At 65.2% G+C, this 21,560-nt stretch overlaps 6 protein-coding genes across 42 annotated transcripts in view; 3 read left to right on the forward strand and 3 right to left on the reverse strand.

Annotated features, from left to right (window-relative positions):
• Positions 1-230: 230 nt before the first annotated feature.
• NUBP2 (NUBP iron-sulfur cluster assembly factor 2, cytosolic) lies at positions 231-10,378 on the reverse strand. 16 transcript variants are annotated; one of them, XR_014072831.1, is made up of 10 exons: positions 10,258-10,378; positions 8,023-8,490; positions 6,835-7,510; positions 2,555-2,673; positions 2,252-2,450; positions 1,473-1,627; positions 1,251-1,361; positions 1,089-1,158; positions 503-794; positions 231-361 (listed from the first exon to the last, which is right to left on the reverse strand). XR_014072831.1 is itself a non-coding variant. In XM_081555595.1 (8 exons), exons 4-8 carry the CDS (start codon positions 2,403-2,405, stop codon positions 649-651), a joined length of 636 nt encoding a protein of 211 aa, XP_081411721.1. In that variant the 5' UTR covers positions 2,406-2,450; positions 2,555-2,673; positions 6,835-7,510; positions 8,023-9,997; the 3' UTR covers positions 231-648. The 16 variants fall into 16 exon arrangements, 8 of the variants coding, with proteins under 8 accessions (XP_081411721.1, XP_081411720.1, XP_081411719.1 ...); XR_014072829.1 differs by lacking the exons at positions 6,835-7,510; positions 8,023-8,490; positions 10,258-10,378 and adding an exon at positions 5,716-6,039; XR_014072830.1 differs by lacking the exons at positions 6,835-7,510; positions 8,023-8,490; positions 10,258-10,378 and adding an exon at positions 5,465-6,039.
• SPSB3 (splA/ryanodine receptor domain and SOCS box containing 3) lies at positions 5,738-11,245 on the forward strand. Of its 2 annotated transcripts, none has more exons than XM_081555580.1 (7): positions 5,738-5,784; positions 6,979-7,116; positions 9,582-9,756; positions 9,830-10,017; positions 10,102-10,204; positions 10,279-10,404; positions 10,499-11,245. In XM_081555580.1, exons 2-7 carry the CDS (start codon positions 6,991-6,993, stop codon positions 10,816-10,818), a joined length of 1,038 nt encoding a protein of 345 aa, XP_081411706.1. In that variant the 5' UTR covers positions 5,738-5,784; positions 6,979-6,990; the 3' UTR covers positions 10,819-11,245. The 2 variants fall into 2 exon arrangements, with proteins under 2 accessions (XP_081411706.1, XP_081411705.1); XM_081555579.1 differs by having other exon boundaries at positions 5,767-6,286.
• Positions 11,246-11,575: 330 nt separating this feature from the next.
• EME2 (essential meiotic structure-specific endonuclease subunit 2) lies at positions 11,576-14,572 on the reverse strand. Its single transcript, XM_081555578.1, has 8 exons — positions 14,326-14,572; positions 14,032-14,168; positions 13,611-13,703; positions 12,858-12,949; positions 12,591-12,684; positions 12,343-12,458; positions 12,007-12,196; positions 11,576-11,927 (listed from the first exon to the last, which is right to left on the reverse strand). The coding sequence occupies exons 1-8, from the start codon at positions 14,549-14,551 to the stop codon at positions 11,757-11,759; spliced, it is 1,119 nt and encodes a 372-aa protein (XP_081411704.1). The 5' UTR covers positions 14,552-14,572; the 3' UTR covers positions 11,576-11,756.
• Positions 14,573-14,620: 48 nt separating this feature from the next.
• MRPS34 (mitochondrial ribosomal protein S34) lies at positions 14,621-15,924 on the forward strand. Of its 2 annotated transcripts, none has more exons than XM_081555576.1 (3): positions 14,621-15,021; positions 15,170-15,219; positions 15,279-15,924. In XM_081555576.1, the coding sequence occupies exons 1-3, from the start codon at positions 14,701-14,703 to the stop codon at positions 15,592-15,594; spliced, it is 687 nt and encodes a 228-aa protein (XP_081411702.1). In that variant the 5' UTR covers positions 14,621-14,700; the 3' UTR covers positions 15,595-15,924. The 2 variants fall into 2 exon arrangements, with proteins under 2 accessions (XP_081411702.1, XP_081411703.1); XM_081555577.1 differs by having other exon boundaries at positions 15,170-15,212; positions 15,302-15,924.
• A 269-nt stretch (positions 15,925-16,193) lies between these two features.
• On the forward strand, positions 16,194-17,375 carry NME3 (NME/NM23 nucleoside diphosphate kinase 3). Its single transcript, XM_081555605.1, has 5 exons — positions 16,194-16,251; positions 16,335-16,465; positions 16,583-16,684; positions 16,753-16,865; positions 16,961-17,375. Exons 1-5 carry the CDS (start codon positions 16,206-16,208, stop codon positions 17,076-17,078), a joined length of 510 nt encoding a protein of 169 aa, XP_081411731.1. The 5' UTR covers positions 16,194-16,205; the 3' UTR covers positions 17,079-17,375.
• A 38-nt stretch (positions 17,376-17,413) lies between these two features.
• MAPK8IP3 (mitogen-activated protein kinase 8 interacting protein 3) overlaps positions 17,414-21,560 on the reverse strand; it is a 44,603-nt gene continuing 40,456 nt past the window's right edge. For 15 of the 20 annotated variants that reach the window (XM_081555567.1, XM_081555566.1, XM_081555562.1 and 12 more), the window contains 11 exons: positions 21,309-21,498; positions 21,094-21,210; positions 20,941-21,021; positions 20,787-20,854; positions 20,518-20,666; positions 20,020-20,191; positions 19,831-19,944; positions 19,637-19,675; positions 19,273-19,452; positions 19,045-19,194; positions 17,414-18,946 (listed from right to left, as the gene is read on the reverse strand). In XM_081555567.1, coding sequence (XP_081411693.1) covers positions 18,825-18,946; positions 19,045-19,194; positions 19,273-19,452; positions 19,637-19,675; positions 19,831-19,944; positions 20,020-20,191; positions 20,518-20,666; positions 20,787-20,854; positions 20,941-21,021; positions 21,094-21,210; positions 21,309-21,498 — 1,382 coding nt within the window. In that variant the 3' untranslated portion in view covers positions 17,414-18,824. Of the gene's footprint in view, positions 18,947-19,044; positions 19,195-19,272; positions 19,453-19,636; positions 19,676-19,801; positions 19,945-20,019; positions 20,192-20,517; positions 20,667-20,786; positions 20,855-20,940; positions 21,022-21,093; positions 21,211-21,308; positions 21,499-21,560 lie in introns of all 20 variants that reach the window. The other 5 variants (XR_014072817.1, XR_014072815.1, XR_014072814.1 and 2 more) reach the window with 2 other exon arrangements.

The raw sequence follows: 21,560 nt of genomic DNA on the forward strand, positions 1-21,560 counted from the left end.
TCTCCTGCCAGTCAGCCCGGCCCCCAGCCCGGGGCAGGCCCTTGGCTGTTGCTGGGCCAAGCCTGGCCACTCACACACCCCAAGTCACCCAACACTCCCATACGAGCCTCACCTGAGTCTCCAGGAGCCTGTCGACAGCAGGACTCGGGGTGGACACTGTCTGCCACAGGACACAGCGACACTAGGCTGGGGAGGCGGGGCCAGGGCGGAACGCTCTAGAAAAGTCAGACTTGTAAACACAGCGGTGGGATGCATTTATTTCAGGCTCCTCTGAGTTACAAGTTTGACACCTTACTGGATGTCACCTCCTTCACCGGGATTCCAGGCCAGCGGGCCAGGCAAGCTTCCAGATGCACCAGCTCTGTGAACGATGTGGAGACTCGGCTGTCGGGAGCAGCCGTCTGTCCAGGCCACGGGGGTACCCGAGCTGCCCCACCAGGGAGGGCAGGCCATGGCGTGGGGACCCCACGCCGTCCCTGGGTGACCAGGCAGAGCCACTCACTGTCGGGGGCTCAGCCGAGATGCTGCCGAAGCTCCGCAAACGTCCAGGGCGTGGGCCCCGTGGGGAGAGAGGCCCACGGGGCCTGGCCGCGCCCCAGCTCCAGACCTCCAGCCCACAGCACACAGGAGGCGCTCAGCCTGCCTCGGTCAGGAGAGCCCCACGGGCGTCTCGTTGAGAATCTTCTGGGCGATGGAGGAGAGTGCGGGGAACGCGGGGCTGTCGGGGAAGTCCTGGATGAAGTCCCGGCCGTCCTCCAGGCTCCGCGTGAGCTCGGGGTCCAGGGGCACGGAGCCTGGGGGGGCAGGAGAGCAGGCGGTGAGGGCCAGACTGGGAGGCCCTGTCCACCTCCTCAGCCCAGGAGGCCGTGGGCAGCACTGCCGAGGGCTGGCAGGACCCGGCTCCCGGGCTCAGCCTCCCCAGGATGCCCAGCAGGCCCTGCCACCTCCCAGGTGCTCCTGCAGAAGAGAGCACAGGGCGCCTGCGGCTCGCAGCTCTCGTGGGGCGGGGGGACGGTGGGATGGGAGGAAGCCCCCCCTCTTACCTCTCCCCAGGTAGCAGGGCCCTGGGGCAGCCCTGGCCCACTTACCCAGGAAGGGGACGCCGGCATGTCTCGCCAGCTCCTCGCCGCCTCCCCTGGAGAAGACGTTGGTGCACTCCTGGGACACAGAGGCACGGAATCCACCTCCATCCTCAGCCTGCGGTGGGCAGGGGAGCTGGCCACCCACGCCCGCGCCCACCCAGGACTCACAGAGCAGTGGGGGCAGACGAAGCCGCTCATGTTCTCCACGAGCCCGATCACCCGCAGCCCCACCTTTCTGCAGAAGGTCAGCTCCCGCCTCACGTCCCCCACGGACACTGCCTGGAGAAAGGGGCGGGAGCGGCAGGTGGGGACCCCGAAAACAGCCAAGATGGGTGAGGAGGACATGGTATAGAGTGTCCCAGGGTGAGGGCATCCGTGCGGGAACAGTACCTGGGGTGTGGTGACCACAAGGGCCCCCAGGGGGCTGTAGGGGCGCAGGGCGTCCACCACAGCCATGTGCTCATCAGAGGTCCCTGGGGGCGTGTCCACAACCAGGTAGTCCAGCTGCCCCCAGGCCACGTCCGACACAAACTGCTTTATCAGCGCTGCGGAGATCCAGGGAGGCTCGGGGTTGGGGGTAGCGGGCGGGGGGGCCAGGTCTCACTGGGCCCACGCCTCCTCCCAGCCCTAGGGCGGGGTGACCTTTGGGTCCCAGGCCCACCAACATTCAGAGAGCTGTGTGTGGCACTGTGCACCAGGAGCAGGGAGACCCTTCCCCAGCACCCCCAGGACTTCCACTCGGGCCCCAGGTGTGATGGCCAGAGCGGGGACCCTCCAGGGGTGGAAGTCTGTGCCCCAGAGAGGCGGCTGGCAGGGGAAGCCAGGCAGGCATGGCCTGGGAGCAGCCCCCGCCCTGGGCTTGCTTCCACACCTGGCAGCCCCACGCTGGCCCTCGGAGGGAGCTGAAACCTGTCTGCTGGGGCAGAGGCACCAGAGCCCAACCGGGCGCCCCACTGGGCATCTTCCCACCCAGGGAAGGATCAGGCAGCTGAAGGCCTCACAGCTGCGGCTCACGCTCTCGCTCCCCAGGCCCACTGTCTGTGTACTTGCAGGCTCGATGGGTCAGGGTGGGGGGAGAGTCTTGGAAGTGAAGAGGCCGGCGCTAGTCTTTCCCCCGGTGCCCGGGGTGGCAGGGCGGGTGGGGAGCCAGCAGCCCGGCACAGCATTACCGTTCTTCTTGGGGCCTCTCCATACCACAGCCTCGTCTGGCTGCTCCAGCAGGAAGCCCACGGACATGAGGGAGATGCTCTGCTCCCGGTCCACGAAGACGGGCACCCAGCCACTGTCACCCTGGTGCACTGCCCTGCCCTGCGCCCGAAGCATGCGGGGGACGCTGGGGCCGCACAGGTCCACGTCCAGGATCCCCACCTGCAAGGGGGCATCCACGCAGCTCGTGAGGGCCCCCGGCCGGGTGCTGCCCTGTGTGCCCACCCAGGAGAGCAGGGGCTTGCGAGGAGACAGGAGGCGCTCACCTTCTTGCCCGCGTGGTGCAGAGCCAGCGCCAGCTCCGTGGAGATGGTGCTCTTCCCAACGCCCCCCTTTCCCGAGAGAACAAGGATGATGTGCCGGACGCCGGCCAGGTTTCCAGGCTCTGGTTGGAAAGACAGACGGGAGGAGGGTCGGGTGTCTCCTCTGTGCCAGCCGTGCTCCATTACTCACTCACTGCGGTCACCAGGCACTTCTTATACCCAGGTCCTGAGACAAGGGCCATCCTGAGACCTGCCCCATCATCTGACAAAAGCAAACGCGGCCATGCGAGAGGGATCCTGGCAGACCCCAGACCCAACCCACTGCTTCCTCAGAAACGGTCGCCCTGCTCGGTCTGGAGCAGGGTGGCTGCGGCTAGAAGTGCTGCAAACCCTCCGCTTGGCAGTGTGCACACATGAATGCATGCACACCTTGCACGCACAAGGCCAATTCCAGCCAAAGCCTCCCAGCTGGCTCTAAGGGAGGAGGGCAGAGACCAACGTGCTGCCGGTGCCTGTACCAGCACCTTCAGGTCTGACCGCAGGCGGGCAGTGCTCTCTTCTGGGGTCAGAAGCAGCACTCCTGACAGCCTCGGCCTCCCGCTCAGGAGGGAGCCCACAGCTCAAGGAGGCACCCACACCGTATGAGGGTGCAGAAGTCAGGTCGCTCGGATGGCTCACGGTTGCACCTTAAGAAACCCTGGGTATCCCCAGGGCGCCATAGCACCAGTGCCAGACCCCAGGCAGGCTCTGCCCCAGCTCTTGTTTCTCCCAGTGAGCCTGAAATGCCACCCTGAACACACTTACCACTCCCACCCCTGCCATCCCACAGGGGCACCATCTGTGTACAAACAACCCTCAGCCCCTGCAAAGTGCCCTGAGGACCTCATCGAGAAGAGTCCCGCCCGGCCTGCAGCATGCTGCTCACTCCAGCAGCCTCCCTGCACCCCGGCTCCCCAGGAAGGGCTCAGCGCAAGGTGAGTGAACACTGTCTCCCTCCTGACCCACCTCTCGTGGGCAGGTTCAAAGGCTGCTGCCACCAAAGGGTCCCTAGAAGGAACTCAGGGTGCACCTGGCCTGGCTTCTCCACAGCCCCGGTCGTAAGGCCCTGTCCTGGGTCTCCTTCTAGAGATCCTGTATGGTGACAGGGAAAAGGCACCATCTCCCAGCCACAGATCACTGCCGACAAACACAAACCTCGGACACCATGCCTCAGGCCACTTCTGTGATGACTTAAAAGGCTATTACTTAAACTGCTTTAATATCAAAAAGTAGTGGGGGGGGGGCTTCCCCGGTGGCTCAGTGGTGAAGAATCCTCCTGCCAATGCAGGAGACACAGGTTCAATCCCTAATGTGGGAAGATACCACATGCCGTAGAGCAGCTAAGCCCGTGGGCCACAACGACTGAGCCTGTGCTCTTGGGCCCGGGAAACACAACTACCGAAGCCCACAAGCCATAGAACCTGTGCTTTGCAACAAGAGAAATCACCACTCGCTCCAACTAGAGAAAAGCCCACGCAGCAATGAAGACCCAGCACAACCTATAAATATGTAAAAGTATCTTTTAGAAACAGTAGTTGAGAATCAATTTCACCTTTCTTTGGTGGGTGGAGGGGCACCTGGGCAGAAACTTGGGAAAGAACATGGCAGATGCGGGTCCTGACACCTACATGCCCTCCATGCCAGTGCTGAATTGCCAACCTCCTAAGAGTGACGCCTTGCTCTCCTCACTGGTGGGACTGGGGAGCTTCATTTGCCCAAGCCTCAAACAGGATTCTGCGGCTCCCATTAGGTAATTGGAAGAAGCAGCCAACTTCCCAGACCACAGTTCTCAGGAGCCAACCACAAGCAACTTTTCTCATAAGTAAACTGAAAGGCTTACAAACGATGACAAACCAAATGCATACTACTACATGGGAGAGGCTGCTCTGGAAGGGGCAAAGGAAAGCTGTGTCTCCCCATGGAGGGAAGTGAGGGGTCCCACGTGTGGATGAGAAGACCAATCAATCAAGCCTTAAATCCAACCAACTCATGATTATCTGATACACTAAGACAAGTACCGGAATCTCTGTATGTAAAGAATCTCTCCAATAGAATGCAAACAACTGGCACCAAGAGCTGCCTCTGGGCACAGGGAGGTTTACTGCATAGCCCACGAGGCTTCTCGAATTTCTGTGTGCATTTGCCTCTTCGTTAAAAAAAGAAGTATTCATCATCAACCCAGAAACTATTCCCCTCACCTTGTAGCAAGTGTGCCCTTATCATAACAAACTTCTGATTTTTCTCTTCAGTATTACGTTTAAAATCTGATGGATGAGTCCAGCGTTGTAAACGCTTTGTGCTCAAGATATCAGACCCTAAGTCTTTTAGAAAATAATGTGGCTAATCTGTGCGAATCCGGCTGTACCCAATGGGTCGCATGAAGATTTCATTAAAAAAAAAAAAAGCTTAAAAAATCAGAATAAAACTTCTACAAAAAACAGAGGATGTGACGTTCCGGTTTCTCCTTCTTAGAGCGCCTTATTCAAACAAGACCTCCTTCTAAGTGCCGTAATAACACGTGCTCGCACCTCTGAGAACTTTATACCGCAAATAAGACGGTGTGCTGAAACCCGGAGCCACGACTAGCAGCTGCGGGCCCGCACGTTCCCTCTCGCCCCGGCGCCCGCCGACCCGCGACGCCCCGCGGCCACACACACTCACCCGCAGCACCTTCCATCCTATCCCGCTCGCCCCGCGTCCTCCCCTCGCAGCCTACCTCCCTCCAGCCTGAGTGAAGCGCCTTCGGACCAATGGACAGCACGAACCCGCCCCGGCTCCCCTTGATAGGCCCAGTCGCGCTATCCTTAGCCAATCAGATTACGCAAGGGGTGAACGCAGGTTCCGGTGCAGAAGTCGTAAAGGACAGGGACCCACTTCCGTGTCAACGCCCCAGCATGGAACCGCTTCGTTTGCCCACCCCGCGTCCAATAGGCGCGCGGGACTTGTTTCCGACCGCTTCAGATGTGGCCAATGACGTCGAGCTAGGATTGACAGTTGACAGTCCCAGCAGCCTCTCAGCAAGAGGCGTGTGCCGCGGGGCCCGCCCCTCTTCCGAACGCCGAAGTCGAGTGCACTGCGGGGCCAATGCGGCTCGGGGGGCGGACCGCGGGGCGGGGATTGTTTACGTCTTGCTCCGGAGCGGAAAGTAGGTCACGGCTGGCCTGGCTGAGCGCGGCGGCGCAGAGCGGCAGCAGGTGAGCGGCGGGCGTCGGCCGCTCCTCCCCGGGTCTTCCGGGCCCTGCTGCCCCGCCTAGGTCGGGACCCCACCGCACCGGTTGGTCTCGCGGAGCTGCGGCCGGCGCGCCTTTGTTCTGGCGGCGGCGGCGGGGCCAGAAGAGGCGGGCGAGGCTCTACGCCGCAGGCCGGGCGGGGCGGCGGGTGGGAGGAACCCCGCGGCCCCGGCGACCCGTAGACAGTGCGATGCCCGATGGGGAAGCGACCCCTGCTGCAGCGGGGTCGTCTCGGGGCCGTGCATCCCGCGTGCACGGCCTGGCGCCTACTGTTGCCGTGGCGGTGGCGGGCGGGGCTTAGGCCGGGCCTGCCGTGGCCGAGCGAACGCGGGTCTGCAGACGGGCTCCCATCCCTCAAAAGCTGTGCCTGCGCGCGTCCCCTGCTGCCCCTCGGGATCGTGGCAGGGGACAGTCCCGGCCCTCCTGGGGAATTTCAGTACAAGATCCCAGAGATCGACTTGTAACTGTAAGTCGGGCTTGGAAGTTGAGAGCCATAGAGGGGAGGGGAAAGCGTTCTGAGCAAAGGGCTGGAAAGAACCAGCAGCCAGCACAGGGCTGGAACTTGATGGGCTTGGTAGGATTTTGCATTTTATCCGGAAAACAATGGCAAGCCCTGAGAAGTTTATAACTCACTAATTCAAAATTTTTTAAGATTTGTGGTTCGAAAAAGCTGGGTTGTAGTGAATGAAGTGGGCGGAGCCGGAGCGGAGGAGTCGTGCGGGGGTGGGGGAGGCGCCGGGGTGGCAGATGGTTCAGGACACCGTTGGAGGTGGTGTGGGGCGTGGAGGGCTGTGAGGCCGTGGTGGGAGGAGGTGTTGGGATGACTGATGTGTGTCTGGCATGAGGAACTGGGAGGATAGAGATGCCATTTGTCAAACTGGACACTGGAGGAGGGGCGGGCAGTGTTGAGATGCCCGAGGGACGGGTAGGCAGGACACTTGGGTTCCTGAGGCCAAGCTCAGAGAGGGGTCTTTGAGAGTGATGGATATCTGGATGGTGTTCCATGCTCTCTACCTGAGTTTCATCAAGGTGCTTGGATCCTGGAGTGAGGTACAAGCTTGTGAAGAGTTCTGGACCTGGGTGGGCCGGCACAGGCCGCGGGACCTACTGGTGTGCTGTGTCTTTCTCTCTCTGCTCCGACCCTGTGGTTTCTTCCAGCTTCTGTCCACCATGGCCAGGCGCCCGCGGAGCAGCAGAGCGTGGCATTTTGTCTTGAGCGCAGCCCGTCGAGATGCAGATGCCCGGGCTGTCGCTCTGGCAGGGACTGCCAACTGGGGCTACGACTCTGATGGGCAGGTAGGTTCCAGTGGGTGAGGTGGGCATGGCTGGACAAAAGTAAGGAGACCCCCGGGGCAGGCACTGCCTGAACTGAGATGGGAAGGGAAAGATGGCCCTGGGGGCAGAGGACAGGTCATCTTGGCTGGACCAGTCGCTGCGTGTGCTGTTTCTGCTCTCCCAAGCGCTTCACATTGGTTAAGGACACATGTGGCCTTGTGTGGTAGGGTCTCAAGGCAGATACATTTCTTTGTAGTTGGTGTCAGTGGGTACTTTGGTCAGTTCACTTAACAAAAACGTCTCCATTCCATCTATTCAGCCGATTACAAGGGTGGTTATTGTTACCTCCACGTGCAACTTTTTGGATATTTCCTCTGCCTGTTGAAGCCTGTGCTCTATATTTATGTATATGCACCTGAAAAAAAGAACTTTGATTCTTAAAGACCAGTATTCCTGTGCCTTCCTGTGCTCAGGACCCTGAGCTCTGCGAGGCCCAGGAACACGGAGGCCATGAGGAGGGAGGCTCAGCTATCCGTCTGCAGGGCGGGTTCCTGAGGGACCTGGGGGCTTTGCAGCCGGAGCCTTGTGGTAGTGACCCTGTGGTGGGGCTGTGTGCACTGTGTCTGCCATGGGGGGGCCATGGGGGGTCTCACACTCAGGTTCCTGAACCTCTAAGGGCAGAGCTGGGCTTCGGCTCTGGTCTGTTACCCTCACCCGGCCTTGGTGCCCCGGCTCAGCCAGGTGTCGGGGGGATAGATGTCTCTCCCCCCACCTTCAGCATGAGGGCAGCTGAGACCTTGGAACCACCAGGCTTTGGGGGGGAATTGGAGCTGGTGGTATCCTAGTCCCCCTTCCTGGGTCCTCCCTTGCCCAGGCCAGCGAGAGGCCCCAGCCTGCATTCCTGTCCCGCCTCCAGCTCCCACTGACCATGTGGCACGGACAGTCTTTTCTGTCTGCGCCTGCCTTGCTGGCTCATTGCTGTGGGATGCAGGAGGCATCCAGGGGCTGGAGGCGCGGTGTCTGACACACACTTGCAGCTCGTCTGGTTGTCCAGCAGCCCTGAAGGCTGCACACATACATCGCTGCCCCCGCTGCCCTAAGCTCTCTGCAGCTTACGGAGAGGCCGGTTCTGCCCTCCCTGCAGGGGGTTACATGCTGGATGCCAAGCGTGGGAACTCCAGGGCCAGCGGTGCTCAGATCTGCGCCCTGGCTCAGGGAAGAGTGTCTTCTCCCGCAGCTGGGGGCCTGCCTTTTCCCTGAGAGCCGGGTGCTGGGGGCCCTCAGCCTCTCCACAGGTCGTCTCTGACGGGTTCGACCTCCTCACTCCCTGCCCGGCCTCTGCGTTGCTTTGCTCCTGTGTGGTGCTTAGGGCTGTGATCGAGTAGGGACTCCGTCCTGGGGGGAGGAGGCAGGTGAGCAGGGAGCCGACAGGAAGAGGACGCAGAGCATGGCCCTGGCAGACCCTCTTTGAACTGGTATCCAAGAGAGATCCAGGGACGAACAGACCCTGCCCCACCCCAAGGGGACAAGGGTGGGCAGGGCAGGGGGCCAGGCAGGGGGCTGACGGCCCTCTGAGGAGGTTAAGTCTGTGGGCTTTGCTCTCAGGGCAGCAGGGTCTCAGGTCTGAACAGGCCTGCTGGACTGCTGTGCGGAGGGCATTTCGGGCCAGAGGGGTACCCAGAGGCCAGGAGAGTGAGGGCGGAGGCCTGAGCCCAACCACAAGCCTAGGACGAGCTGGGAGAGCTCAGTGCAGGCACGCGGACGCTGTCTGTGCCCTGGGCCCTCGCTGGCTGGCCGGGGTCCGGAACCCAGGTGGGTGTTTGGAGGCACCCTAGCTGGCTTTCAGGAGGGTCTGGTCAGCTGGTCTCCGGAACCTGACCAGCTCAGCCTTGGCTGAGATCGGGCCCCTAAGGCTTGGAGTCTGTCCCGTGAGGACTGAGCCCCTGTGCAGAGGGCCTGCAACTGCACAGCTCCCTCAGCAGGGCCCTGTGACGGGAGTTGAGCTGCCCCAGGCACAGATGAGGGCACCACAGTCTGGGCCAGGTGTGCAGGCCCTGCCACAGTGATTGGGCCCAGGAGCCCAGCTGCTGCTCCGGAGAGACCAAGCTGCCTTCGTTAGGTCAGTGGTGGCCTTTGCCGTGGGCTCCCCTGTGTATCTGTGACCTAGGGGCTCTGGACCTTGAGGGATGGCTGAGTGTGCAGCCCTGCCGGGGGGCTGATGAGCAGCTGGGCCTCCAGGGCTCTCGACTCCATTCCCAGGAAGCCTCCTTGTGGTCAGCCTTCGAGGAGGAGGCCGGAAGAGGTGTCCGTGGTTGCAGCGGCTGGCTATGCCCTGGGGCCTGGGGTGGCCTTCTGAAGGCCAAACCCCAGGTTCCTTCTTCGGGACGTCCGGCTGTTAACCCACGGACCTGCGGCGGGGCAGGTGGACGGAGGACGGCTGGGCCGGTGCCAGCAGGGCGGGCAGGAACATCTCCCATGTCCCCCAGCACAGCGACTCAGACTCCGACCCCGAGTGTGCGTCCCTGCCATCGTCCATCCCCAGCGCCGTGCCCGTGACCGGGGAGTCCTTCTGCAACTGTGACAGCCAGAGCGAGGCCTTCTGCGGCAGCCTGCACGCCACCCACCGGGGCCGGGACTGCCGCTGCGGCGAGGAGGATGAGTGTGAGTGCGGGGCTGCAGTGGGCAGGGGGCCTCCGGGCAGGCCAGGGCTCAGCGGGGCATCTTGCTCTCGCAGATTTCGACTGGGTCTGGGATGACCTGAACAAGTCCTCGGCCACCTTGCTGAGCTGTGACAACCGGAAGGTCAGCTTCCACATGGAGTACAGCTGCGGCACAGCGGCCATCCGCGGCACCAAGGAGCTGGGCGAGGGCCAGCACTTCTGGGAGATCAAGATGACATCGCCTGTCTACGGCACCGACATGGTGAGTGGCTGGTGGGGCCGGGACGTGGGGGTGCTGCCAGGCGCCTCGGTCCCCTGCCCTCTCTGCCCGCCCCCCTGTTCCCAGATGGTGGGCATCGGGACGTCGGATGTGGACCTGGACAAGTACCACCATACATTCTGCAGCCTGCTCGGCCGGGATGAGGACAGCTGGGGCCTTTCCTACACGGGTGCGTGGGGCCCGGGCGGGCGGAGCTGAGGGCCTCCAGGCTGTGGGGCTCACCCTGACCCTTGCTGCCCCCAGGCCTCCTCCACCACAAGGGCGACAAGACGAGCTTCTCCTCGAGGTTCGGCCAGGGCTCCATCATCGGTGTGCACCTGGACACCTGGCATGGGACGCTGACCTTTTTCAAGAACAGGAAGTGCATAGGTGAGGGCGAGACCTACTGTGTGGCCACAGGGAGCTGTGGGCAGAGCCCCTGGGGGAGCTGAGTGCCCTGAGGCTGTTCCTCCCCCACCCCCAGGCGTGGCGGCCACACAGCTGCAGAACAAGAGGTTCTACCCAATGGTGTGCTCCACGGCGGCCAAGAGCAGCATGAAGGTGATCCGCTCGTGTGCCAGTGTCACGTCCCTGCAGTACCTGTGCTGCTACCGCCTGCGCCAGCTGCGGCCCGGCTCGGGGGACACACTCGAGGGCCTGCCCCTGCCACCCGGCCTCAAGCAGGTGCTGCACCACAAGCTAGGCTGGGTCCTAAGCATGAGCCGCCAGCCCCCTGCACCCTCGCCCACAGCCAGCGGCCCCGAGCCCCGGCGCTGCCAGCGGAAGCGCTGCCGAAGGACCTAGCCTACTCCCTGATCAAGACCCCCGGGGCTGGGACGGTGCGGTCCCCACCCCTGCCTGTGGACTGCCCCAGGGTCGCCGAGGGGAGGACCGAGCTGTTTGTCCCACTGCCCCTCTGCTGCCTGAGGCTGGGATGGGCCTCACTGCGGGGGCTACGGGCTGTCAGCCCTGTGACCCTGAGACCCAGCCTGTCTGCTCCGGTGCTGGGCGTGAGAGCAGCTGCCACCCCAGCGCATCTGGGCTCAGGCCTGGGGGGCTGGCAGGGGAGGGGCTGGGGGGCTGTGGTCTGCTGCCTGCAAAGAGGATGCTCCTTGAGAGGTCGGCTCTCCCTGCCACCAGCCTCAGGCTTTTCTTAACTTGCTTTGCATGTCGTCAGCTCTGTTCCTCCTGTCTGAGGCTGAAAGCAACCATAATAAACTCTTAACTCTGATGTCCACCTGCCTGTAGAATGAAGGGGGTCAAAGTGAAGCCTGAGGCTCACAGGTGTCTGTGCTTTTTTTCTCTTGGGGCTTCACAGTACCCTGAGGAGAGGTGGCCTGTTCTCTCTCCTCTCTCTAAACCTTGTCTTAAAAATGAAAGTGCTCCTCGTCCCAGCCTCCCGGTGATGGGAGTTTCCCCTGTGGGACCTGAGGCCTCCGCAGCCCTTCCTACTGGTGCCAGCTGTCTACCAGCTCCTCGGCCAGTGTACATGGGCCCAGGGCACATGAGCCCCACCCCCCACTGTCTCTAGACCTTCTGCCGGCAAGAAAAGAATTTCCTCTTCTCCCAGTTATGCAAGATTTCTTTCTGCTGACCCCTCATCTCCCAGCTCGGGGTCAGACCCAACCGAAAGCCCTGGGCGCGGGGCACACCACCCCTGTGGTTTCCCGTGGGTCCCCTGGGCAGCTGCGTTCATTCCTGCCAGCAGGCGGGGGAGGCCCTGCGCGGCTCCGCAGGCATGGTCAGGAGCCGAGGTCCAGCAGGAGGTCAGGGTCGGTGGTGGTCAGGAAGAGGCAGATGCGGCGGGAGAGGTCAGGCCCCACCCTGCGGGGTGGCACAGCCTCACCCGTCTTCACCGGGAGGTTGGCCAGCAGGGCCAGGCGCTCCTGCTCTGTGCCACAGGCCACATATGCCTAGGGCGGGCGCAGAGGTGAGTGGCAGGCCTTGGGAGCTGGCCTCGTACCCGGGGTCTGGGTGAGGGCGGGCACTCACCTGCTGCAGCAGGCGGGGGGATGGGAAGGCGCTGACAACAGCGTCGGCCATGGCCGGGCTGACACGGTTGAACTGCCTGATCTGCCGCCACCAGGCCCCCCGCAGCCCTGCACCATCTCTGGCCACTCGCTCGCCTGCCACCCAGCGCCCAGAGGTGCAGAAAGGGAAGGCCCCAGACTCCTGGGCCTGCCTGGGGAGGGTGTAGGAAGGCGCTACAGGCTCCTCGCCTCTGCCGAGCACCCCAACCCCTGCTCAACAGAGCCCTGGACCCCTCGGCCCTCGGACACCGCCTCCCCCACCCCTTCAGCAGCTCCCAGAAGGGAGGAGGTCACGTACTTGAAGGGGCGCTGGGTGAGGGCCTTGGTGAAGGCGCACACATGCTGACTCAGCTCCTGCCAGGAGGCCGCCAGCAGTACGTCCACATTCACCCAGAGTTGCAGGCGCACCAGGGCCTGAGGTGGGAGTGACCACGGTGTGGGGCACAAGGTTCCCCAACCACACATGCCCCCATGTGCCCAACCAGCCCCCGAGGCACACTGGACAGCAGCCAAGGACCAGACCCCAGGCCCACCTGACTGCCTTACCTCCTCCACCTCAGGCCAGCCGACTGCCGCCTCGACGCAGGTGACTGCTGGACACTCTGGCTGCCGCGTCTCCTGGGCGCTGGGCTGCTGAGACCTGGGCAGACGGACCATCCCTCTGGCCCCCCACCCTTCCTGACCCTCCTCCCTCCCCCCGAGCCGCCCAAGGGAGAGGGTCAGCTGTGACACCAGCCCCCAGAGCCACCCCACCTTCCCTCCGAACTCCCCGGTCCTGGTGAGGTGGGCCAAGGGTGTCACGGTGACCAGTACCACAGGTAAGCGTCCAGCCCTATGACAGCCAGGTGGAGGCAGGCAGGGCTCTCAGGTGTGACCCAGGGTATGGAACAGGTCGGGCCACATACCTGCAAGCCAAGGAGACTCACCTGTTCCTCGGGGCTGTGGCAGGTGGGGCCCACCAGCCAGCGCCAGCTTGCAGGAAGCAGGGGAGCCAGCCCAAGAAGACCCCTTGGTGCCGGGAGGGGCAGGGTGGACTCCTCTGCCCGGCCTGCTCTCTTCAGAAAACCAGCCCTGTGCTTCCCACAGGAAGGTCTACAAAAGTCCCCAGGCACATCTCAGGCGCCTAGAAGACTTGGACTGAAGACCCCTCCCCATTCCTGGCTCACCTCTGCCTGACAAAGAGCAGGTGCTTGATGAACTGTGAACCCTGAGATCCAGGACCTGGCAGAGGGTTCGACCTAAACATACTCTGGTGCAAACATCAGCTGAGAGAGCAATCCCTACTTCTCACGCCAGGCAGGGGCTGGGCTGTCAAGAGGCCGACTGCACAGTCACCCTGCGGCCCTGGTCTCCAGGCCCCCACCCGCAGTTGACCACCTAACTTCTGACTCAGGGCTCAAGAGAACCTGCTTTATCACGGCTTCTGCGGTCTAGAAGCAGCTGTGGCTCCCACCTGCTGCCAGCCCAAGAGCCCAGCGGTTTCCCCCACTTCAGCCCTGACGCCCAAGGCAGAGCGCCCAGCCTTGCCATCTGCCGACAAGCCCTCTTCCCGCTCTCCCGCCGCACCTGGGTCAGCTGGACAACACCCCGGACAAACTCTTCGGGCTCCAGCAGCAGCAGCACATGGCGCTCATCCTCAGCCCACACCTCAGGGGGCACCTGGGAGACATGGGGCGCTGCTGCCCACCCCGGGCCACAGTCCGGGCACCCAGGAGTCCCGGGGCTCACACAGGTTCTCCCTGGACTGCTCTCCACCAGCCCAGCGTCCTTACTTCTACTAACATGGACCCAGGGTGCCAGGCGGCTACGCCTGCGGCCACAGCCTCGACAGGCCCTTCCTTCAGGCTCTGGGTCCCAGCCTTGTACAGCCCGCTCCGCGCCCCCCATTCTCAGTTCGCTGCTCTGGGAAACGTGCCTCTCAGAGCAGTTCTGCCACGTGAAATACCCAACGAGGGCTGCACTCGGCCCCCATCCCCGGGACACTCACACCGCGCGGGCAAGGGTCTGGGCTCGCTCGGCTCCAGCGGAGGCTCCGCGGCGGGCGCTGCGGCTCAGAGCGGGGCTCACAGCCCAGGGCGTGCAGGGCCTCCATCAGCGTGTCGGCGCCGGTATCTTCCAGAACGGCTGGGACCGGGAGCAGGGGGGCCGGCGGTCACTGCTCCCTCCCCCACGCGGACAGCGCGCTGCCAGCACTGACCCCCGGCCGGCTCCCAGGGCGCAACGCGGAGTCCGTCCAACCGGGCCCCCAAGGCCGGGCTCCCTCCCGGGCGGCTCCCCGCACCTGGGTCCACGAGCACCGCCAGGCGACGCACCGTCTGCCCAGGCCGCAGCCGCCGCAGCGCCTCGGCCGCCGGCCTGCGCTCTCTCGCCGGGTCCCGGGCCCTCACGGGGGTCTCGGCGCCAGCTGGGCCCTCGGCGTCCGAGTCCGAGATCTCCCACGTCGAGGGCCGCCGCTGCCCCAAGGCCCGGCGGGAGCCCCCGGCCCTCCCGGGCCCAGCCCTCGCCATGGCCCGCCCGGCCCCTTCTCCGCTTCCGGCCGTGCCCGGACTCCTTTGCGGGGGACACCCGCCCCTTCCGGCGCCAGGCGGGTCTGCAGCGCGCGGCGGCGGCGGCTGCAGCAGCGTCTTCTGGCCGGACCGCGGAGGCCGCCTCGGCCATGGCGCGCAGGAAGGTGCGGCCGCGGCTGATCGCCGAGCTGGCCCGCCGTGTGCGGGCCCTGCGCGAGCAGCGGGAGCGGCCGCGCGACTCGGTGCGCTACGCCCTGGACTACGAGACGCTGATGCGGCCGCACTCGGGCCACAAGCTGCCCATGCGAGCCTGGGTCGACGTGCGCCGCGAGAGTCGGCTCCTGCAGCTGCTCGGCCGCCTCCCGTTCTTCGGCCTGGGCCGCCTGGTCACGCGCAAGTCCTGGCTGTGGCAGCACGACGAGCCGTGCTACTGGCGCCTCACGCGGGTCCGGCCAGACTACACGGCGCAGGTGCGCGCACCGGGAGTTCCGCCCCGCTCCCGGCCCGGCGGGGCTCCGGTGCCTCCCCTGCGCGCCACTGAGTGGGAGGGGGTCTCCTGTCGCCCGACCCCTGGGCGAGCGCTTTCCGAGCTGACCTCCTCCCCCACTTGCTTTACAGAACCTGGACCACGGGAAGGCCTGGGGCATCCTGACCTTCAAAGGTAAGGCGTCGGAGACTCAGTGGGGAAACTGCCCGCAACAGGTCGTTCCGGTATCGTCTGAGCGAGGACCCCCGGTCTCCTTTCCCCAGGAAAGACGGAGAGTGAGGCCCGGGAAATCGAGCAGGTCATGTACCACGACTGGCGGCTGGTGCCCAAACACGAGGAGGAGGCCTTCACCTCTTTCACGCCAGCGCCGGAGGAGACGCCAAGTCCCGTCCCCTACCCGCCGCTCCTCCGGGCCATGATTCTAGCAGAGCGACAGAAAAACGGAGACCCCAGCACGGAGGAGCCCATGCTCAGCCTGGAGAGGATACGCACTGATCCCTGGGACTATCCTGAGAACCAGGAGGCGAAGAATAAGACCAAGGGCACCGCAGTCTAAAGTGCGCGACCGGGCAGGCTGCCACAAGGGTGCAAGACAGTGGGCACCCCTTTGGGTCACACCTGAATCAGCCGCCCTGGTATCTTGAATCTGACCTCCCCGCCGACTTGTCGAGGTTCTACGTTTTCGTAGAAAGGGTGCGGTCTGCACCTTGTCTCCTCTGACCCGGCTTCCCCAACACGCAGATCTGACTGCCAAAAGTGGCTCCTGGGGGCACGCTGGAAGCAGCAGGGCAGCAGGTGTGGAGCCCAGTGCTGGCCTGTCACTTCCACCTTGGCTCCCTTTCCCACGGCCCGGGCAGAAACAACGCGAATAAAGGCACATGAAGTAGCCTGGGATGTGGCTTCTTTTGAGTTTGGGGTTGGGGGACAAAAGCGGGCTGGTGGCAGGGCTTCGGGGAGGAACAGGCTGTCACTGCTGCTTACGGCCGTTGGTGCGGAGACCTGAGGGAACTGGGGCGGCCCGGGCGCGGCTGTAGAGGTCCCGGTATGGGCGTGGATGACAGGCGTCGCCTCGCCGCGCCTACCGAGGCTGCGACTCCGGCGACAAGGCCGCTTTAAGCACAAGCTCCGCCCCGGTCCGCGCACCGCCCTCACCCCGCCGTCGCCATCATGATCTGCCTGGTGTTGACCATCTTCGCCAACCTCTTCCCGGCGGGTGAGCGGCGCGGGCCCGGCCACGCGGGGCGGGGAGGGGGTGCGGCTGGGCCTGACGCGCCCCGACCCGGCCGGTCCCCGCAGCCTACACCGGCGTGCAAGAGCGCACCTTCCTGGCCGTGAAGCCCGACGGCGTGCAGCGGCGGCTCGTGGGCGAGATCGTGCGGCGCTTCGAGAGGAAGGGCTTCAAGCTGGTGGCGCTGAAGTTGGTGCAGGTGGGCGCCGATCCCCAGCCGTGGGAAGCGGGGCGGGGCCTGCGGGCATGGGGCGGGGCCCCGGGGGCCAGGATCCCCCCGCCCCCGAGCACGCGGCCTGTCCCCCTACCTCCCCAGGCCTCGGAGGAGCTCCTGCGGGAACACTATGCCGAGCTGCGCGAGCGCCCCTTCTTCGGGCGCCTGGTCAAGTACATGGGCTCCGGGCCGGTGGTGGCCATGGTGAGTGTCGGCGGTCCAGCAGGTGGGCGGGACGCTGACCCGGCGCTGACCTCCGACCCTGTCGGCAGGTGTGGCAGGGTCTGGACGTTGTGCGCGCTTCCCGGGCGCTCATCGGAGCCACGAATCCGGCCGACGCCGCGCCCGGCACCATCCGCGGCGATTTCTGCATCGAAGTCGGCAAGTAAGTCGGGTTCCGACTTCCCAAACTGGGCTGCGCGGCACCCTGACTGAGCTCTGGCTACCCCGGGCTGTGCTCACGCCGCCTCTCCCGCACAGGAACGTGATTCACGGTAGCGACTCGGTGGAGAGCGCCCGCCGCGAGATCGCACTCTGGTTCCGCACAGACGAGCTCCTGTGCTGGGAGGACAGCGCGGGGCACTGGCTGTACGAGTAGCTGGGCCTCTTGGGCAGGTGTGCCCGTCCGAAGTGGGCTGTGGCTGACCCCGCCCCCTCCAGGGCCCACCCCGGAGCTCAGAGCGCCCGTCCTATGGTAGCCCCGCAGCAGCCTTCCGAAGGGCAGGTGGGTGCCCGCCTGCCGAGCTCTGGTTGCCTTCCTGCCCTGGATGGGGTTCTCAGGCGCCTCGGCCCAGCCCGCGCCCGTTTACAGCTCTCCTGCAAACCGTAGCAGGGCGCAACTCTGGTGCTTGGCTTGCCCCGGCACTTGTTTTTACAATAAACGGAAGGAAACTTTTGTGCTCCAGTTGGTTTGGGCCCAGGGACACAGAAGTATGGTATTAAGACATTTATTACATACAGAGCAGATACGTAGGGTCACTTGCAGGGCCAAAGCCTGAGGAGAATCGTCTCAGCCCCTTCCCCTGGCTGCACCCACCCGGCTCACCCCCAGGTCACTTCAGGCCCTCTGAGGACAGAGAGGGACTTGGCGGACGTCACAGTGGAGAGTGGCAGGGCGTGGGGGAAGCCTGCAGCGGCACCAGCTGGGCTCGGGGGCAGCTGCCAGGGTCTGTGCTTCTCTGTGGGAGGGGGTGGGCAGCAGGGCCTGGGGCAACCCTGCCCAGCGCCTGGAGAACAGGAGTGAGGCCTGGGCAGGGGGGGTGGCAGTCCAGGGAGATGCCCCTCGGAGCAGCAGGCACGGACGCCTAGCAGCTCCTCTCCTTGGCCTCTGCTCATCAGCCTGTCGTCAGGGCCCTCACGGGAGCAGGCCGCGCTGCCAGCCCCAGGCACTTAGTAGCGTGTCTTAGGAGCGGGCTCCTCGGAGACTGCACTGGAGGCAGGCCCTGGAGCACTCCTTCCCATCACCCTGAGGCTGAGCCTACATCCGAAGACTGACCCCAGGAGAGGCCAGGGCCCCCCCCCCTTCTTCCTGAGGCCTGGGCCTGCCCTGGCAGCCTGAGAAATTCCACCCTAGGGGCTTCCGAGAGGGGTGGGACTCAAGGGGCCTGCTCCTACAAGGTGGGTCTTCGCCCAGGATGAGCCAGTGGGGAGGGGAAGACACGGACGAGTCAGTGAGGGCCTAGCACACGGGACGATCACAGGGCTCAGGGCTCGAGCGGGATGAGGGCATCTGTCTGTCTCTTCTCGAGCAGCTGCCCCAGGGAGCTTGGTTACGTGCTTTCATGCCGGTTCCCAGGGTGGCAGGGGTGGGGGTGGGGGGAGCCCAGGGAAGGTGAGTGACCAGCTCCCTGAGGGTTGGACCCCCCGCTCTCTTGGACAGCAGTGAAAGGCAAGTGGACCGAGGGTGGGAAGACTGAGCAGGGTTGAGTCCCTGCTTGCCCACCGGGGGGACCCTGGGAGAGAGTGATGGGAGTGGGGGGCCCAGGGTGGAGCCATGCCCCAGCCTGACCCCCCCTGGGGTTCTGCCTCGCTCTGGCCCTGCAGTGCCCTGGGCCTGGAGGACTTCAGGCCGGGTGCCGGCCAGGAGCTGCTGGGGAGCCGGTGTTCCAAGAGGCTCTGCCCCTCCCTGGTCAGAACGCCACCCGCTCCCCGCCCCAGCCCCAGCCAGACCCGCTGCTCTGCCAACTCGCAGGGGGAGGCCCCGGGCCTCAGATGAAAGCTGCAGGTTGAGAGGTCAGAAGTGGGGTGGACGGGCACCTGGTGGCCCCAGGGCGGCGGTGGGCAGGTGGGCAGGGCTATGTACAGGTGCGGGCGGCATCGGGCGGGCAGGGTGGAGGGCCGCAGCTCACTCGGGGGTGTAGGACACCTGCCACACGATGATGTGGCTGCGCTCGGCCTTGGACAGCACCGGCTTCACCTGGCTGACATCCCCCGCACCCTCCTCAGGCTCGTCGTCCTCGCCGTCACCTGGGGAGAGCACGGAGAGCAGGGCTGCGTGAAGGGGCTGCCGGCCCAGACGCCCCGGCCCCGCCCCGCCCCGGCCCCGCCCCGCGGCGCGCACTCACCGATGCGGAAGTCGATGTAGCCTTCCCCACCGCTCAGCACCAGCACATTCTTCAGCTTCTGGGCCTCGGCATCTGCGGCGGGAGCGGTGGGCCCTGGGCCCTCGGAGGGGCTGTCGAGCACGCTGCCATTCAGAGTGGCCAGCACGTTCCCTGCCGAGGCACAGCGCCTCAGCTGGGCGGTGGGGGCCGCGCTGCAGCCCTGGGTAGGGAGGAGGGCGGGGGGCTCACCTGGCACCGAGACGAAGAACTTGACAGCGTCCCGGTGGCCGTGGAAGCAGAGCTGCGCCTGTGCCATGGAGCAGTAGGGGATGAAGCTGCTGGCTGCCCGGTCGCTGCTGTCATCGCCATACACGTGGATGACGCCGCCGGGGCGGGCCCCCTCTCCAGACGTGGGGGACGTCTTGTTGGCTGAAGAGAGAGGGGCCGAGGGGGCTGAGCCTGCCCACTGGGCGTGTCAGCCTTCCAGCAGGCGTGGGCAGTGGGTGGGGCCTGCCTGGGGCCCACAGCCCAGCCAAGGGCAAGGCCATCTCAGCTCCAGGGCGTCCAGGGTGGGGGGCCGCCTGAGAACAGAAGGCAGGCACTTTGGACTCACCTCGCAGCCCCAGGAGCTGGCCTCGGTGCAGGACCACGGCTGGGGAGCGTGAGGGCGGAGCAAGGAAGGGAGAGAGACAGGTGGTTACAGAGGAAATGGGCCAAGAGGGCTGCGCCCGGGCAGCCTGCCCACCCCACCCACCCCGGGACCCCGACGTGCGCCCACCGTCCCTGCAGGCCCCTGGGGACGCTCACTCTCGGTCAGGGGGATGGAGATGACGACTCCGTTGCCGGTGCCCACCCAGAGGCGGTTGCCCGCGATAAGCAAGGCTGTGATGCGCACGAAGGAGAAGCCCAGCTTTCCCGTGCCTGTGGGGGTGGGAGGTGGTCAGCGGGGCGGCCTTGGGGGACCCCTGCCCCCACACGGTGGCCAGCTGCCCTCACCCAGCATCTTGCTGACGTAGGGCTCAATGTCCACGTCCTGCAGGTGCTGGTGGGTGTGGGCGTGGTAGAGCCGCAGCGTGGAGTCCAGGCGGATGGACACCCAGACCCCGTCGCCGATCCACGCCAGCTGCCGCACCTGGCTCTCCCGCCGTGGGTGGGCATCGAACGACTTCTGTGGGGTCAGGGCAGCCCGTCAACGAGGCGAGGTCCCTGAAGCTGCCACAGCCGAGTGTCCCCGAGGCAGCTCACAGCCACCTTTCAGGGCCTCGTTGCCCTCTCCTCCTGGGAGCCCTGGGACCCCCCCCCCACAGCCGAGCAGAGGGAGGGTAGTGGGGCCCACGCAGACTGCGACTGCTGGGTCAGGGAGAAGCGGCAGACGGGCATTCACAGCCCGGCCGCCCTTTGCTGGCCCATGACCTTGGATGAACCAGTCGCCTCCCTGATGGCGTTTCCTGTGACCCCATGAAGCCCCCGCGTGGGGAGCCCTGCCGCACTCGCCTCGATCTGCATGGTCTTGGGCTGGATGACGTGCACCTTGTTCTTGTAGCCGCACCAGACACGGTCGTGCACGACGGCCATGCAGCGGATGGAGTGGTGCGGGTGGCCCAGGTCCATCAGGTGGTAGTTGCTCAGGTCCCACTGGCCATCTGCAGAGAGCCCGCGAGCCCTGCTCAGGCCTGGCTGCGCTGCGCTGCGCTGCTCACGAGGGGGGGGGGTCACGCTCCGAGGGGATGTCAGGCCCCCCGCGCCCCCAAGTCAGGTCTCACCTTCACCCCGGTGGAAGATGGCCAGTGTCCCGTCGGCCAGAGCCACCAGCACGCGGCCCTTCACATGCCTGTGACGGGAGGGCAGATGGGCGGTGAGCTGGGCCCAGGCCGCCCCCGGCCCTCCCTGCCCACCCGCCCCGGCGGGGTCACGCACACCAGGCTCAGCACGGAGTCTTTCAGCTTGATGGAGTGCAGACACTTCTTCCAGTTGGCCACGGCCGAGTGTACATAGAGCCTGCAGGAGGAGGCCGGTGGGCGGGCGTGCCCAGGGGGCCCTCCCCACCCCGACCCCCGCAGCCCCACCTACCAGCCGTTCTGGGCTCCCAGCCACATGGTGCGCGCAGCGCTGGTGCTGCCTGCGGGGTCCCCGCTGGGCTCCGGCTCAGGCTGCGCGCCGCTCACGTCAGCCTCCGGCCCGTTCTCACTGTGGGGAGGATGGCGGCTCCAGGGAGGTCCATGGAAGCCTGGCCCCTCTCCCGCCAGTCCCTCCAACTCCCGTTGCCCCATCCTGAGAGAGCCCACCTGTCAGGCTGGGCGCTGGGGGGCGGGGTGGGGGCCGGGTCCGTAAAAACGTGCTCCGTGAGAGGCCCGGGCCGCACGGCGGCTGCCTCTGCCTCGCTGGGCCCTGCGTCTGGCACCTCTGTGGCCTCCGTGGCCTCCTCCGTGGATGGAGCCGGGTTGACCTTCCCATTGGCGACAGCTGACACCTCCCCTGTGGAAAGGAGGGGTGAGAGGAGACGGCCATGGGCCTGGCCTGGGACTCATCCTGGCCCT

This window comes from Giraffa tippelskirchi, chromosome 13 (assembly GCF_054371585.1).
Source record: "Giraffa tippelskirchi isolate mGirTip1 chromosome 13, T2T-mGirTip1v1.2.pri, whole genome shotgun sequence".
NCBI lineage: Eukaryota > Metazoa > Chordata > Mammalia > Artiodactyla > Giraffidae > Giraffa > Giraffa tippelskirchi.